Genomic DNA, 17,578 nt, shown 5'->3' with positions numbered 1-17,578 from the left:
AGCCTAGCTAAAGTTTGGCGACCTGTCTCTAGCCAGCTATGACTCAGCAAGACGCCTAATAGCTTCTGGCCTGCCACCTCTGTGTGGTAATTGTAATTACCATTTCAATAGTTAAAGTTTACTATTGGCCCTTATCTCTTCCACCATCCTAAAATCCCCACCTTCATCCCCAACATGATATAGGCAACTGCTCAGAGTAATAAAGCGAGTTGTTTCTGCGAGTTCCTGCATTGAAAAGACTCTTGACTCAGTGTGGTTTTCCTCCAATGTCCATGAGAGGTTTCTGAGTCGCCAACTTTCATCATCCCCTCAATCCCTAGGGAGGAACCAGCAGGCCTGGTCCTTCCCTCGGCACTATCTGACAGGGAAGGAGCCCTGCACAGGCATATGACAGACATGGGTTCTGGGTCACATGCTTCCCTAGTAACCAAAAAACCTCCCAGAATTCAACTTTCCTTCTAGAGGAGGTGACCCCATGACCCTGAATATGGAAGGTGCTGGTATGAGAAGAAGCTACAGTCACAGGGAGAACATTGAAATCTGCCAAGCACAGAGACTGGGCAATAGCCCTCAACTAACCCATTGAGCCTTGTTTTTTTTCATTTCCTCCTTTTAACATTTTTTACAAAATTATCATGTCTGTTTGCTAGTTGGAGGAAGCAAACTAATGCTTCCCCCCCCCCTTCTTTAGACACTTCAGTTATAGACAGGAAATACAATACTCATAATCAGATTAGCTGGAGGTTCCTTACAACATCTCTATGACAAGAGCCTCCCCTTGGTCAGACACTAGCCCCAGTCCAGAACTTGAACATAAATTCCTTTCCGAGAAGCAGCAGTTTGTCTCATGTTTTAGGCAAAAGGTGGGAGGGTCCTATATAACTAGAAACACAGACTTGAAAACTTCCTGTCCTTTGCCCTCCCCTACCTACCTTGTCTCCCCACAGGGATCTGGGAAAAGGTTGCTTACTTGGAAAGGAGATAAAGTAAAAAGCATATTTAACTTTACATGGAAAAGATTTGAAAAGACTTCATGACAAATAGCATCCTCCCTTTTACTTATAAAACTTCACAGTTTTTAGGAAACATTGTAGTCTGAACTTCAAAGGTATAAACGGATAGATGCCTGCAGGAAAGGAATCAGAGAGGCATTTCCTTTATGACTAGGAACAAAAGCTCCGACTCTAATCCTCTGTGTGACACAGGCTCTAGCGTCCCACGATGACTGAGTGTCATTTGGATGTAGGATGTAAAGCACACCATCATCCCTGTGCATCTTGCAGTTTCCCCATCTCCTCTCCACGTACAGATGCAAATTCCACAACAGTGAGAAGAGCCACGTGACACCACCACCCCAGGAGGGGCAAGAGAATCCCCTTTGATGCGCGGCTGGCAGGGCCAGGGTCTTCCTTCTACCTGTGCCTTTCTGACACAAGATATTTGATAAGCCACATTACACTCTATTGCTCTCAAAAACAATACGTGAGGCAATTCTGACACCCACAAATGGAGCTACTTCTTAAAAAGAAAAGAAATAACTTCTTAAGTAATCCTCCATTCTGAAATCTTGATGTCTATTATTAACTTATAGGATTATTCATAAAAATGTTCCCTAGCAGAAGCACCGCAGAGGAGAACTGATGTTGGTCAGTCTTTATGGAGGTGCTGTCCTCTAATGCTAGTGGATATATGTTTTTTAAAAAATGGGGAAACCGGACAAAATACTGCTAGCTTCAACAAAAACATAAAGTCCTCCCATACAACGGGAAAGGCAGACCACAGGAAAAATGCTTACTGGCTAAAAACAAATAAAATTTCTGAAATATTCCCCTGCTTCTTTAAAGTAACAAATCATATTTTACATGACCCTCCAGTTAATCCCCACTGACATACCCACTGACACACATGTTTCAAATTCACTGGAAGAGTAGCGGACAGAAGGCAGTTCTGTCTAGCAAACCTCTTTCTTGTCTCTAAATCCAACCCAGTAGAACAAAAGGACATGGCACAGGTAGACAGCAATGTTTAGATGGGATCTGCAGGCTTGTGGAAGAGAGCATTTCTCAGAGAAAAGGATCAAATAAATGGATATATGTATGTTGTGAACATTCCAAACAGGTGGCACTTACTGAATGCTGAGCCAGATCAAGGAAGCTGTGAGTTCCACTTGCATGAGGTCTTTGAGCAGTCTCCTAGGAAGTAAAACAGGAGAAGAAAATAATGATGAAATGCTTCCACATACAGTTAAATAATGCTCACACTGCAAACAGGAGCGCGTAGCTATTTCCTTGACTCTGGAATAGTACACGAAGCTCACATGATGCACAAAGCAAGTACGTCATGGTGGACCGAGAACAGAACTTGAACACCAAGCTAGGCAGCATTCTCTGTTCTCCGTTCTCACACCTGAGCACAAGATGCCTGTGGAAAACCAAGAAGTTAACATTTCAGAGATATTATTGAGGCCTTCCATGTATGGGGTTAGGGTGAATGAAATACATTAAATTTCCTTTCAACTCTGAAACTGCAAGATTCTACAAGGCACAATCTCATGACAGTGCAAGGTTTCCAAGTGGCAGTGAGTTTTTGTATGAAAAGAGTACAACTGTAATACAGCAGGCCTAATCAGGAATAAATATCACGAACATATCTATCATCACTCAATCAGAAAGCGTAAGGTTCAAACATGTCTGCCGTCAACCCCTCCAAAACCATAATGACTGTGTTCACTAACATAAAAAAAGTATCATTTCAATTGCAAATGACGTTAAACAATGTATAGAAAATCTTCCAATTTGATGAGTTCACAAGTGTTGATCAATTATAGCAATGAGGAAAAATAAATGATTCCAAGATATTGGATACAAGGGAGAAATGTAGAGGTTCCAGGGAGTATGAGCAGCTCCAAAGTGGTGAGGAGAGGCGACAGAGCCGACAACCTGGTGTTTTAGGTTTGGATGTTCCCCATGTCTTCAGGCAGTAAACAATCTCACAAACCAATGTCAACAGACAACAATAATGTACTCATTCATCTACCCAGGCACCCATCCATCTCCTCACCCATTCACTCACTCACCCACATGTGTATCTATCCACCCATCCATTTACCCGTTCATCTACACCCACTTCCCCATCCACAAACCCATCCATCACCCCATCCCCATTCTACTAACTGATCTGCTCACCTACTCACCCACGGAGGCAGTCAGTACATTTGCCCATCAACCCACACACTCACCCACCTATCCCGTCTACTTATCCACCCACCCACCCGCCCATTAATCTGCTACCATGGCACACGAGCCTGCTCATCCAGCCACTTACCTACTATCTCACCTGCCCATGCATCCACCCATCTCCCCATCCACTGACCCAGCTACTCATCCATCAATCTAGGCACATCCACACACTCACCTAAGCTGCGTCACCCATCCGTGCACCACCTACACATCTTTCCATCCACTCACCTGCCCATCCACACCTCACCTACCCATGCATGCATGCATTCATATATTCTTCTCTTTGTCCTCATTCATCTACCACCTGTTATTTATTCATCCATCATTCTTGTCATCCTGGGCTCCGCTATCTACCTACTAGCTTTGGAACCATGGCTCAAGCAACTCAACTTTTCATTAAATTTCCTTGTCTGTAAATCTGTTTTGCACATAATACCTTCCATGGACCCTGAAGTGATTATTAAAAGTTGATATTTTAAAGGGAATTAACATCAATCTTAGCAAGAGATCTGTGGTATTTAAAAGTTAATTTTTTATTTTTTTAGGCCATTTTCATACAAGGCATGGTTCTCATAGTTCTAATAGTAAGGATAAAATAGATTTTCATCAGTGATAGCAGGGAGGCTTCGATCCAGGAAAATAGAAATGAGGCTAGAGAGGTGGATCACTGGTTAAAGGCACTTACTTGTAAGGCCTGATGGCTCCCTGGTGCAATGGCCTCTGATGGCCCCAGGCTCTATTCACAGTACCCATTTAAGGCCCATGCCTCTATGTGGTGCATGCATCTGAAGTTTATTTGCAGTGGCTGGGAGGCCCTGATGAGCCCATTCTGCCTCCCCCTCTCTCTTTCTTTCAAATAAAAAAAAATAAATAAAATAGAAATGTAGCTGAGATATGAAAGATGAGAAGCTTAAAACTAGATGAGCACGATTTGGGAAGAAGAGCTGGGACAGGTAAAGAATGAGCAAAGCACATGGCTCCCTGTTGCAGACTCAGCAGCAGGATAACCTGAGTCAGAGAAGGAGCTGTAGAAGTTTACTGAACCCTTGGTATCTCCCAGGTTCTGGATCAAATGTGCATGCAGCCTCTTATTTAATAATGAAAAAAGAATGCTGGCCACTGTCATCAAAATCAAGTTTCCCATTGGTTCTCCATGCTCCAGGCATTTCCTCTATCCTTTAACACACGCATTCATGCTAAGCTCTGTCCTACAAAACTACCAAAAAGTTACAATGCATCATTCTCCTCTGGCCTCTTGATTACATATTTCCCTCTTCCTAAGCTGCTTGCTTCTGGCTCAAGGTGAACTCAGACATCAGTGTCACCTGAGGGTTCCATCTGTAACTTTCAGTGACCCTTTGAGCTATCCTGAAGGTCTAGGAAGTGACTAAGTTGACTTCTCCATCCTTTTATCAGAACATGGATTGCATTTGAAGACTTGACCTACCCAAGCCTGGAAGGCTGGGCCAGGGCTTAACCACGCTCTGTAGTTTTATCATCTGGCCCAAGGCCCAGCTACTATGCCAGCTGCACACCATATTGCAGTCACAGAAGCATTTTCTCATTTATAGCACCAAGGAAGGACACCAAACTCCATTCCAAGAAGAAGCTTACTTTGATCTACAATGGGCTCCTCCTGTATTCCTATATCTGGTACACAGGTAATAGTCATTAATTTCATATCCACATCAACCTGCTGTCTGCACCTTTGCATCTGTTTTAATTCCAAAGTGCAGTTGAAATTAATCTTCCATCTCTCCTTTTCACAAATGAAAATCGGTCAAGATCCTTAAGGTGGGCTACTGAATGAAAACACACAAAGGCAGAGAACCGCTGTTATACAAGGTGAGAAAAGAAGTGCTCATTAACAAAGGCACAGACAGGCCAATGAAACAAGATGCCCTGACTCTTGCAAACTACCTAAAGAGCAGTGTGCAGTCAGGGAGAATCTTGGGCTCAAAGTGAACAGGCTGGAATTTTTCATTGCACTGAGACTAAGGACTGACTCTAACCTGAAAGAATGCCTGCACCCAGGCATGGTGGATGAAAATACTGACTTCAGGGCTGGAGAGATGGTTTAGCAGTTGAGTGCTTGCCTGTGCAGCCCAAGAACCGTAGTTCAAGGCTCAATTCCCCAGGACCCACGTTAGCCAGAGGTACAAGGGGAACATGTGTCTGGAGTTCGTTTGCAGTGGCTGGAGGCCCTGGCACACCCATTGTCTCTATATATCTGCCTCTTTCTCTCTTTGTCTGTCACTTTCAAATAAATAAATAAAAATGAAGAAAATAAAAAAAAAAGAAAAGAAAAATACTCACTTTATGCACTAGCTGCCTTCCCATATGTTCTCCATCCAAACGGAAACACGAAACAGCAACACAGTTGCTTCCGAAGCACTGGTGCTGGTGACTCTGAGTCCCAGGTATCTCGTTTAAGTTGGTAACCCCAGTGCCCTGAGCATGACTGCCCACTACAACACCTTTGCACTCAGAGTCTGCCATTCACTACCTCCCAGATTCCCCAAGCAGGGAGAACGGCAGGGGGATCTCCTACCCATCTCCAGGCTAATACTCTTTAGTCTTCTGCAGGCCAGCTGAGACATCTTCACAAAACGTCTATAGGTGTCTCAGAAGTCACCAGAAGCAGCACCAGCAGGAGCACAGAGTCACAAGACCAGTTCCACCGCCCGGGTGATCGTGTCTTCTGGTGATGGCGAAGCCTGGGAAGGCTGGTGCTATTCACTCCACCTAGGCAGGCTAGGCAGGAACAGCCACAGCGCCCTGGGTAAGTCCTTGTGGAAGAGTGGACCACCCCTTCCGTAGGGCACCATCTGCCTCCTCTGCGTCCCAAGAAACCTGTGGCCAGGAGCTTCATTGTAGAAAGGGAGACAGACAAAGCCAACTGAAGGCAGTATTGATTTGGCTCAGGTGCAGTGAAGGACAGCCTGTCCTTGAGGTGATCTGTCAGAGGAAAAGCCCCACTTTCCATCTCATGTGTATACATGATGGAGCAGGAAAAAATGCTTAGTATTTTGGGATGTATGGTTCACACATACACAGATCATCCAAAATTATTTCACAATCCAGATGTCAATCAAGGTAAGAATTCATCCAGTTCCTACTCTTCTCTGCCTGAATTCATCAGAAAGAACCATCTACATCCTGGGCTAGAGAGCTTGTTCAGTGGTTAAAGGCACTTGCCCATAAAACCTGATGGTCCATGTTCAATTCCCCAGTACCCATATAAAGCCAGATGCACAAAATGTAACATGAGTCTGGAGATAATTTGCAGTGGCAAAAGGCCCTGTGTGTCCATTTCTCTCTCTCTCTCTCTCCCTCTCTTATAAGTAAAGATACTTTAAGCAATAAGAAAGAACCTCCAAAGATCCAGTGATTCTGGGGTCATCTTACCTGAGCCCACTGCTCATTTATAAATATTTGCCTTTCTCTGTTGTTTTTGCTTCTAAAGAAAACATTTAAATATTTACTGTATTCTTTGCAAATACTTTGATAAAATTACCAAGAATCTGGAATCCCAGCCCACCACAGAGACCCTATGGAAATACTAGGTAGAAGGAGGGTACAGGAGAGAAGTGCTCAGGCCTCATTCGATTGGAGTTAAGTCCCTTCCCAAGGAAAGCTGATGATTCCCAGCTGCAGACCAGGAAGCTGTCGGTCCATGGCACTCCTGTGCTAGGATGACTTGACCCTAGTTGGCTATGGATAAGGTCCAGTGTGTCTCTATGTGGTGGTTTAAATTTATGGCCCCATAGACTAAAGCATTTTTTTAAATTAAGATTAAACTCCCTACTTAAGTCTCCAGAAGCCTGCTGAAAGAGGTATCACTAGGGGGAGATTTTTAGTCCAGCCCTAAGGTGTGTCAAAAGCCAGTGTGCGCTCTGGCTGCTGGTGTGTGTTCTGCTGATGGTGCCTCTTTGGTATGAATCTACGGAAGTGAGGTGGCTTCTTCTGCCCTGACGGGACATCAGCTGAATCTGCAAGGCTGAAATGAACCTTCTCCTCCCGTAAGCTGCTCCTTTTGGATGTTTTGCCCGGCAATGAGACAGTAATTGCAACACCCTGTGTTTGCCACAGGATCACTAGAGGCTTAGCTCTATACTCGGGACCACAGGTATCACTTTCCGATACATACGTGGCTTCTTTATCTAAAGAGAACCATAGGCAAAGCATCCTGTGACAGCACACAAGAGCTGCACATAGCTAGGCCTGTGAAGATCAACTCCCCTCATCAGTCCCTGAGACTATCCTATAGTCTCACACAGATGCCTGCTCTCTACTGAATGTACCCCAAAGAGTTGTCCTCTCCCAACCTTGATTCCTTACAGCTAAGTATAAAACTTAAGAGCCAATTGCTCTAAACAGACACAGGAAGCCCACGCCTTCTCATGTCACTGTGACTTTGCACTGAGTCCTCTGCCTGAGATTCTAGGGCCGCTTTCTCTGCCTAGTGGATTTGTGAGCCATGCTTTCACCAGGAGGGAGCTGCTCTTGCAACCCTCCAAGTACAGTCAAAAGCTCCCTCCCTCTTCCTCACTCTTGGAAGCCAGCAAGTGTCCAAAGAACTCCTTCCTGTGGATGTGTCTCCCTCCTCTGCTTTTCCACGGGATGGCAAACACCTCAAGCCTCCAGGCTGGCTTCATTACATCCATGAGTGACAGTGTAGCAAGGTATTAGACAGAGATTCAGATGCCAAATTCCTCCTCTGATTCACTGGGGCTTGGGCAAGCTGCTTGACATCTGTGAGCTTCAGTTTCCCTATCTCATGACCACACATGGCGAACCCAGCATGCATCTGGACATGGTCAAGAGCTACACTTTGTCCATCAACAGCACTTGTTCCAACAAACACAGACTTCATGTGACAATCTTGCAGTAGGAGTTGACACTGTGTCTTGCTCATAGTAGGTGCTCATGATATATTTCTGAAAATGGAGAACTCATGGGCCTTTTTGATTACTGATGTAATACAATTGTAACTGCTACCCCAAGGCTTATATTTGACTTGTCATCTTGTTTAAATATAATAAACATCAATTAGTCTGTCTGCTGCATTTAATTTTGCCCTGTTTACCTGTGTAATGGGGGTTCAGGACAGGTCCCAGTTGTTCAATGGAAATGTCCCTCCCACCTCACTCCCTCGGGAAGCGGACTTCCACTCAAAGCTCCAGGAACTTCCAGAACCTAACAGTATCACACCCCACACAGCATTACCTCCCCTGCTTTGAGCCATCTTGTTGGTGTGTTTAATTTCCTGTCTTGGCCTTACAGGAGATTTCTAATGTTTGGGCTGTAGGGTATGTTCTGATTAAAAATAATCCTCCCAATTATGGGTTGGCACGAGCCTCCTGTCACACGCTCTCTACCGCCGTCCTCAGCTTCCCTGTCAGCGCTAAGTGTCGGCAGTGCCTCACTCTAAATGAAAACCCAAGGGGCAAGCTTGGGTCCCCGGTTCCTGGGCTGGGCCGGGTCTTTTAATTTGTACTGTCTGTCAAAAGGCTATGGCTGTGTGTACACCAAAGAATTCCTCAGCTCACATTCGAGGCCAAAGAGAACCGAGGGACCAAAGCCATTTTCGAGAAATCGCATTTGAACCCACCAGAGATAACAGGGCCCGCAGAAGGCAAGGAGGCTCTTTTTAGTATGCGCCAAACTTCAGGGAGCCCCACTATGAAAAAGGAATCTGAACTCCAGGGAAATTTCAAGGCATATTGATATTATTTTTTTTCCACCAAGTACATAGGAGAGGACACTGAATTCAAAGGAAGTGATCATAGCACTTTGAAAGGAAATATACACATGAGACCTGATTTATTTCACTATCTATAAAATTAAACATTGCCAGAGATCGGGTGAGAGGGAAGCTGTACATGGTTTTAGCTGGAAAATAATATGAATGTGTTTCCTATAGTCAGAGAGGTGGCATTTCCATGGCTGGCACCAGGCTACACAATGAAATGCAGCATATTAAAAAGTGTAACCCTGAGGGCTAGAGAGATGGCTTAGCGGTTAAGGCATTTGCCTGTGAAGCCCAAGGACCCATGTTCAACTCTCTGGGTCCCATATAAGCCAGAAGCACAGTGACACAAGGGTGTAAGGTCACACATGGGCACAAGGTGGCACACATGTCTGGAGTTTGACTGCAGTGGCTGGAGGCCCTAGCATGCCAATTCTCTCCCTCTCTCTCATCTCTAATCTCACTCTTGTCTTCTCACATAAAAAAGCCAGTCTGTTGGGCTTGCCTCAAAAAAAGTGTGCAGTGCTGAATTTCAGCTGGGGCTCCTTTGAGGTATGATGGGGTCGTTCTCTCCTTAGGATCTGTGTCTATCTGAAAAAGAGAAGCAGATTCTCCAATGGAGAGTAAAGTTAGCACCAGAAAAAATGGGATAACCCTTATTATTATTTTTTTTATAGAGAACTTAATATGAACTAACTCCACAATTCATGACCCATATACCTCAACAAGGAGGGGTCAGTGGGAGGGAGTAGGACATGGATGAGCCTAACAATGGTACCAACTTGACTGTATTCACTGAGTACAAAACTAATTAATAAAAAAAATAAATAAATTTTTGAAAGTGTAACTCTGAGATGTGTATGTGTGTGTGTGCATGGTTTTCTGTGTGTGCACAAGCATGCACTTACCAAGGACACAGGTGCTAGTCACAGGACTACTTTGGGGGTTTGTCCTCACCTTCCACCTTGACTGAGGAAGCATCTCTTGTTCCTGCTGTGTTCATCGGCTAGCTGGCCCCTGAGCAGCTCTCTCTACAGGAGCACACTGTAAAGACGAGTGCAGGTCCCATAGCCTCGGCCCTCTATGTGTGTTCTGGAGTGCACACTCAGGTACCTGTGCCTGGTTGGAAATTCTTCATTCATGAGCCATCTCCCCACAAGCCCAGACCCATATCTCACTCTAAGAGTGATGCTTGCTGTTTTCTAGCCAAATCAGATGTCTGGCTACCCACCATGGCTGATACTGCCTAAAGTGGATTTCTGTGATAATATGGCATGCCCTGGGGACCACACCATCCAGGCAAGAACAATTCAGGGCCAACCAGAATTGTTGTTTCAACCCTGCAATTATGTCCACCAAGTGTGCATGGAGAGCAGGTCAGCAAACTGGTGTTTGTGGGTCCCATCCACCCAACACAGTCTGTTGATTTTTCAATAAAGTTTTATTGGGACATGGACCAGGACATTTATCATGGCTGTGTCCCTACTACAGTATATTATACAGTTAAATGCTCTACCACACTCAGCTTACAGTCCTTTGTAATAAATGCCTGCCAATCTCAGATGTTACAGTTTAGATAGACTCACATACAGGATCTTCAGTGTCTGTAGTGTTACAATAATAACAGTCCAAACCTGGGCATAGTGGCTCACATCTATAATCTCAGCCCTTGGAGGCTAAGGCAGGAAAATTGCCATGATTTCAAAGCCAGCCTGGGCTACAGAGCGAGACCCCCATTACCAAAAAACAAAATCTAATCAACCATATGATATAATTTTCATATGATAATTTGTATTGTTATATTTATATATTGTATTGTTACTCTTAAAGTAATTTACATTATTCAATACAAAGTGGTTACAAATACAACCACTCTTAATTCTCTTTTAAGGACTGTACTGGTTACATTTCTTGCCACTGCTACCAAATACCCAATAGGAAGCAACATAAGAGAGAGAGAGGATTTATTTTGTCTCATAGTTTTATGGTGGGGGAGACATAGTGGCTGGGGCTCCATCTGTGGTAGGAAGAGATTATAATATATCAGGGAGCAGAGAACTCTGGCCAGAATCAGCCAGCTCTAACCCTACAGCTCTGAGGCTTACAACAGGTCCCTACTGACCAAAGGTTCCATAACTCCCCCAAGCAACCCCACCTGCTGGGAAGCAAGTGTTCAAAGACATGAGTCTGAGAGGAACATCTCACATTCAAACCATAACAAGAGAGGATGACGAACTTGGCATTAAGGGACTGAAAGAACACACCACTGGTCCACAGCTTAGAAGCAACGAAGCCCAGGACATAGTGCAGCTGTTCGTGGCTGCCAAGTTCATGCCTCTGAACAGTAGTTCATCTGCCTTTCTTCCTTGAAATCTAGCCATGCTGTCTGATGTGCCTCTCTGATGGGGCCCTGAGCTGCATTTCTCATAGCACTGGTTGACACCAAAAAGCGGGGCCTATGTAATATCCTGCACTGATTTTGCCAGGAACATAGACAGCCCACATGTTTGACTCTAATGGGTGGCCCTCCAGCAGCCTGTGATGTTTCCTTAGAGGTGCAAGACAAGGCCAGGCAAATTAGAGGGATGGGATTTTACACCCCCACAGTCAGACCCTCAGATTGAACAATGAGAGACTGAGTGAGACAGATGACCACTGCAGGCTTGTTGTGGGCATCATACAAAATTGTTCAGCGATCAAAGCTGCCCTTCCCTGGACCACAGAAATATCCAGTTTCCAGTAAAGAGAACACAAGAATCTTGGCATATATTCTGAGTTCATCCAATTCATCAGTGTCTGTGACTAGCCTGGAAACTGCTAGCTCTTAAGACAATGGATGGAGCTCATCCATGAAGAAACAGCCACACTTGGCACCTAAGAAAAAGTAACTGCTGACCTCTATAGAAATGTGATGCAGGAAGTTCTTTATCAAATGCATGCATGATAGTGGAGGAGCCCTAGATATTCTGCAAGCCCATGAGCTCCCAAGGGTGAGTCTGAAGGAGAAGGAGAGCAGTGTATGGTTTACTCATTCCTTCTCAGCTCACAGAGCCCCCTTGGGGAGGCCTCTGACAATTCTCACTGCAAGTCTAAGACTGGATCCCTTGCCTTTATGCCCATCCTCATTGTAACAGCACAGTTAAACAGAAGCATGTAAGTGGTGTCTGTATGTCCTAATGCCCCACCAAGGCTTTAACCTAGAGGATTCACTTTTCCACAGAATGCTCTGCACCCGGCCCAGTCCTGGAAACAAACCAGTGCTGACGAAATACAGGTCTGTGAGTGAACACATGATCCTAGAGTGAGCCACTCTTTTCCCCACATCCCAAGGGTCTCAGCCTAAGTCCAGCACACTGCACTGGCTGCTATTCCAATGAACTCAGACCTTCACCTATTCTATGCCCAGCTCTCTTAGGTCTGTGAAGACAAACCGTGACTTTCAAGGATTGGATATCCACGATGGAAGAGCTTGGAGCAGGGAAGTCATACTCACTTGGATGCAAATCTCCCCTCTAACGTTTCCTAGCTGTGCGACCTTGGTTGACTCACATTACATCTCTGTGCCTCAACTGTCTCATGTGTAAGTCATGAAGATTTCTCTCTTGGAACACTCCTGTGGTGTTTAGATGGTACAACATACAAAAAGACTTTAGAGTATGTCTGTTCCAGAAACTATGTAATTAAGTCATATTCAAGCCCTCCTGCCAAGCTGAAGTTGGTCTAAACAATAAGTAAAACAGAAAATCTTATGACTACAAAGAACACAGTAATTATCTAATTGGGACTAATATGGATGTGCATATGTAAATTTATATAAATCAACATCAAAGAGGGCTTGAGAGATTGCTCAGGAAGTGAAGCACTTACCACACAAGCATGAGGACCTAAGATCAGATTCCCAGCACTCACATAAAATTCTGGATGTGGGAGCATATGCCTGTAATCTCTGCGAGGGGGAGACAGAGACAGAGATGGCCGGGACTTGCTGGCTAACTAGTTTAGCCAAGTCGGTGAGCTCTAGGTTCATTGGGAGATCCTATCCTCAAGTATAAGATGGAAAGTGACTATTGGTCTCCACATGCATATACACGCACATGTGCATCCAACACATATGAACACACACAAATACATGCATACCACAGACACATACTCATGCCAAAAACAAATATGCTGCCAAAAACAATAAAAGCAGGAGGGGTGCTACATGTTCACACTGAGTGGGGTATTGTGGTAAAGAATTTGCCTGATCAATTCCACCATCTCCATTCCAGCTCTGTGCTGTGGGCATCAGCTCCAAGTTTCAGATGAAACACAGCCCCTGGGTCATGTCCCCAATGAGAAACCCAGACTCGCACCCTGATGTGGATGGCAATCACACAGAACTATTTACAGTAGTGTATTCTCATTGCAAGCAGACATCAAGTGACTTCCCAGGAAGGATCTTACATAACCTAAGAGAGACACTAATGAGACTGAACATGGGAAGGGTTCAAATGTCCAGGAGGCCACAACGAGCTCTCAGATGTATGGGGAGATAGCACAGTCAGGTCACCTCATCCCAACCAAAAGCCTTTGATGACTGTCCATCATGTCATGAATTATGTTGACCTCATTCCTTAGAGACAGAAATTGTGCCAGTGTAATCAACAGGCTCACAGAAATACAGTCAGTCCAAGCTCAATATTGTTATGGTTTGGAATCTGAAATGTCCCCAATAGCTCAAGTTTTCCATGCTTATTCCCCAAGAGGTAGTGCCATTTTGGAAGGCCTTAAAAACTTCAGGATGAGGCCTGGGGAAATTGCTTAATGGTTATGGCATTTGCTTGCAAAGCCTAAGGACCCAGGTTCAATTCCCCAGGACTCACATAAGCCAGATGCACAAGAGAGCACATGTGTCTGGAGTCTGTATGCAGTGGTTAGAGGCCCTGGCAGCATGCTCATTCTCTCTTTCTCTCCATCTCGTTCTCTCTCATAAATAAATTTTTAAAATATTTTTAAAAATCCTTCAGGATGTAGGGAGTGGCTGCAGGAGGTAGGTCACTTTGGAGTGGACCTTTGGAGATTAGAGCTCACAGCCCCTTCCTTGGTTTCAGTGGCAGCCTTTGCATCTTGCGATGCCACCATATGAATGGCCTATGCCCATTCTCCAGACACCAACAATGAGCCAGCCTGCCATGCCTTTCCAACCTTGATGGAAATTGTGAGTCACAATAAATATATTGTCCCACCACCTTGAGTCGATTTTGTGAGGCATTGTTGTCATAGAAACATGAAAGTAACTCATACAGGCTTCCTCCCGTGTCTCTCTCAGACTTTTCACTGTCACTTACCTCCATGTCTGACTCCAGGTAGGGTGGAAGCAAAGACCCTAGACCCAGCAAGACGAGACGGAGAATGAATGGAGTAGTCAGAAAGCCCATGAGAGGGAAAAACACTGACAGATTTATAGTACTTGGGTACAAAACACATCACTGGGAACATATGACACTTTTTTCTCATTAATCAATTTTTACTTTGAATCTATTTCTCAATGAAAAGTAGCTTTCCTTTCCTATTACCAAGATTAATATGTCTACAATATACAATGGCATCAAGTAGACTACAGGGAGGAAGAGAAAGAAAGAGACAAGAAAAAAAAAAGCAAGAAGAAAACCCTCAGTACATAGCGTGATATATTTGCTCAGATTATGGCTTTATTTACACCGCTGAGAACACTTTATTTCTGAGCTTCATAACTCAAATGCTCCATAACGGAAAGGAAACCAGCCGCCTCCTGATTCAACAGGGTGAAAGAAAATGAATCACTACGAAACCCTATCCTCCACTCTATAGGTCTCAATTTAAAAAATCTATTTAATATATGTTGGACTCCCACATACCTTATTACCTTATTTAATTCAGATTTGGGAAGACTTCTCAGAATGAAAACAGCCTAAAGTAATAGGAACTAAACTATGAAATGTGGACATCATATTTTCTCCAGAGAGATAATCAGCTTATCAGAATTCATTTCAAACTAAGAAAGGTCTCACAACTACACTGAAAATTCAAGCTGGTCTCATCAGAGCAAGAATGTAATCTCAAAGAAATAGTAAAATGATCAAGACAAGCCTGGAGCAGTTATCTTTCTGTATAAAGGCAGTAAGCATAAGACCCTTATAGAATCATTACAGTAGAGTTTGCTGCCACATATGGTAGATGCCCTGACCTAAAATAAATGCATTATGATCACTGGTAATCATGTAATTTTTTTTTTTTTTTTTTTTTTTTTTTTTTTTTTTTTTAGTTACTAAGGGTAACTTTCAAAGATTTATTGCTGAATTGTTTTTTGCATCTAAAAAAAATGTCTTCCTAACTTTGGTATTATGAAAAAATACAAGGCTTTAATTAAACTTTCTTCTAAATGAATCACTCAATGGGACATGAATTTTGGTTGTACACTCTTAGCTAGTGGCTGAGTTTTGACTGCAGGATGCAACTCTCTAGGCCTCAGTTCCCATTTCTGTGATCAGGAAGTTGAATTGGCCTATTTTAAAGTGCTCTCCAGACTGGAGAGACATCTCAGTCAGTAAAGTACTTGACATGTGAGAATGAAGATCGGAGCTTGGATCCCCAGCACCAGCCTAAAATTCCAGACCCATGCCACAATCCCACTGCAAGGGAAGCAGAGGTAGGAGGATCCCTAGGACAAGGTGGCTAGCTAGTTTAGCAAGATGAATATCTGAGTTCCAGTTTCAATGAGACACTGTCTCAAAAAAAAAAAAAAAAAAAAAAAAAAAGGTGGGGGCTGGAGTGATAGCTCAGCTGTTAAATTGCTTGCCTGTAAAGCCTAACTACCAGGGATTAATTCCCTAGTACACATTTAAAGCCAGACACACAATGTGGAGTCTGCATCTGGAGTTTGTTTGCAGTTCCTAGAGGCCCTGATGCATTCCAGCACTGCCTGCCTTTTTTCCTTCCTTCCTTCCTTCCTTCCTTCTTCTTTCTTTCTTTTTTCTTTCTTTCTTTCTTTCCTCTGCCTCTCTCTCTCTCTCTCTCTCTCTCTCTCTGTATATATGTCGTCTCTCTGATTGCAAATAAAATGAAATGAAAAACATCATTAAGAAAATAAGGTGGTGATTGAGGAAGAACCCTGACATTGAGCCATGGCCTCCACATATGTGTGCATACATGGGCATATGCACACACATGTGAATCCACACACGTACAAACATGCACATGCACACACACACACACACACACACGGCTCCTTTCTAGCTAGGCATGCCATCCAAGCAATTAAGGAAGCTGAAACAGAAGGGAAGCCACGAGTTCGAGGGCAGCCCATGTTACATGCTACGTTCCAGTCTATACTGAGCAACAGCAAGTCTCTGTCTCAAAAACACAAGAGAACAAATTCTCTTTTCTTTCTTTTCTTTTCTTGCTAAGGTTAATCTGATGATAGCATAGGGTTCTAAGAGGAAAATTCAGTAAGAATAAGAGCAAAAATACCCCAAAAGTGTATGCAAGCTTAGGAAAAGGCCAACATTGAGAAAGAAGACCACATATCCCTCAACAAGAAACACCACTCCTCTAAAATAAAAGAATAATAAATAATCAAGCCTACAAAAAAATCCATCCGGTCATCAAATGGGGATATGAAACTTTTTGTTGAAAAAAGGCAATGGGTTTTGGCAGAGAAAAGAAAATTCCTGATATGCAATCCCTCATGTTCAGCAAAGAACAACCAAACCATTTGGTGCAATGTTCCAGAAAAGCAGACAATGAAATGAAGGGAAATAGTGAGGCAGAAGGTGGATCGATGCAGCACTCATCATCTGGAAGTGGGGGAGATGAAAAGCCATAAAACCAGAGAGAGGCGGTGAAAACCTTCAGAAATGGTCAGCGCCACGTTGGCTGAGCACTGCTGCAGGAGTGTTTATTGAAAGATCCCATCCAGGTTTGCTTGGGGCGGTTGCTGCTTTCCAGAATAATTTCAAGCACAAAATAAACCATATGGACTAAACTACTGGAAACGTAGGAGGTTTCTAGAAGAAGAAGGAAAAAAGTATCTGCATTTCTGGTGTTGTACTGGAAGATATAATGCAAATATCTAGAAGAAGGAAGACTTGCATTCTGAGCTTCCTCCAGGTTTGGACTTGGGACAGTTATGGTTCCCTCCAAATACTTCCTTGGGCAAGGTGTCAACAGAGCCTATGACACTGGATTGCCCTGAGGACACACCCATGTATGTGTGTTCGTGCATGTGTGTGCACAACCAGACCAAAGGCTTGCTTGCACTCCTGCACAGATAGATATTTGTTGTCATAGTGTGCCACTAAGTTCCAAGCACTCTCCTTAATTTTATTTTTCTTCAGTTCTGCGTCTTTGCCAAACAAGTGCTCTACCATTGAGCTATGTCCCCAGCCTTCCTTTCTTTCCTCCTTTCATTTTCATTCTATTTTGAGGTAAATTCTTTCTAAGTTGTCCAGGGTGGCCTCCTGCTCCTTGGACTTGCTTGTTTTAAATTCCTACCTCAGCCTTCCAAGTAGCTAGGATTATTGGGCTATACCCCTATATCAATAAGCCTGAAGTAACTCTCTCTCTC

At 43.8% G+C, this 17,578-nt stretch overlaps 1 protein-coding gene across 20 annotated transcripts in view; it reads right to left on the bottom strand.

Moving 5' to 3' along the window:
- The window catches only part of Rbfox1 (RNA binding fox-1 homolog 1), a 1,978,359-nt gene that overhangs the window by 1,278,646 nt on the left and 682,135 nt on the right, over positions 1–17,578 (bottom strand). For all 20 annotated transcript variants that reach the window (XM_045161626.1, XM_045161611.1, XM_045161608.1 and 17 more), the window contains one exon: positions 2,130–2,192. Coding sequence is in view for 17 of the 20 variants with exons in the window: in XM_045161611.1 (XP_045017546.1) it covers positions 2,130–2,192 (63 nt within the window). In the remaining 3 variants the exon portion in view is untranslated. The remainder of the gene's footprint in view (positions 1–2,129; positions 2,193–17,578) is intronic.

This window comes from Jaculus jaculus, chromosome 11 (genome assembly GCF_020740685.1).
Source record: "Jaculus jaculus isolate mJacJac1 chromosome 11, mJacJac1.mat.Y.cur, whole genome shotgun sequence".
NCBI classification, from domain to species: Eukaryota; Metazoa; Chordata; class Mammalia; order Rodentia; family Dipodidae; genus Jaculus; species Jaculus jaculus.
The sequence above is the reverse complement of the archived record's forward strand: the minus strand, read 5'-3'. Positions and strand labels throughout refer to the sequence as shown.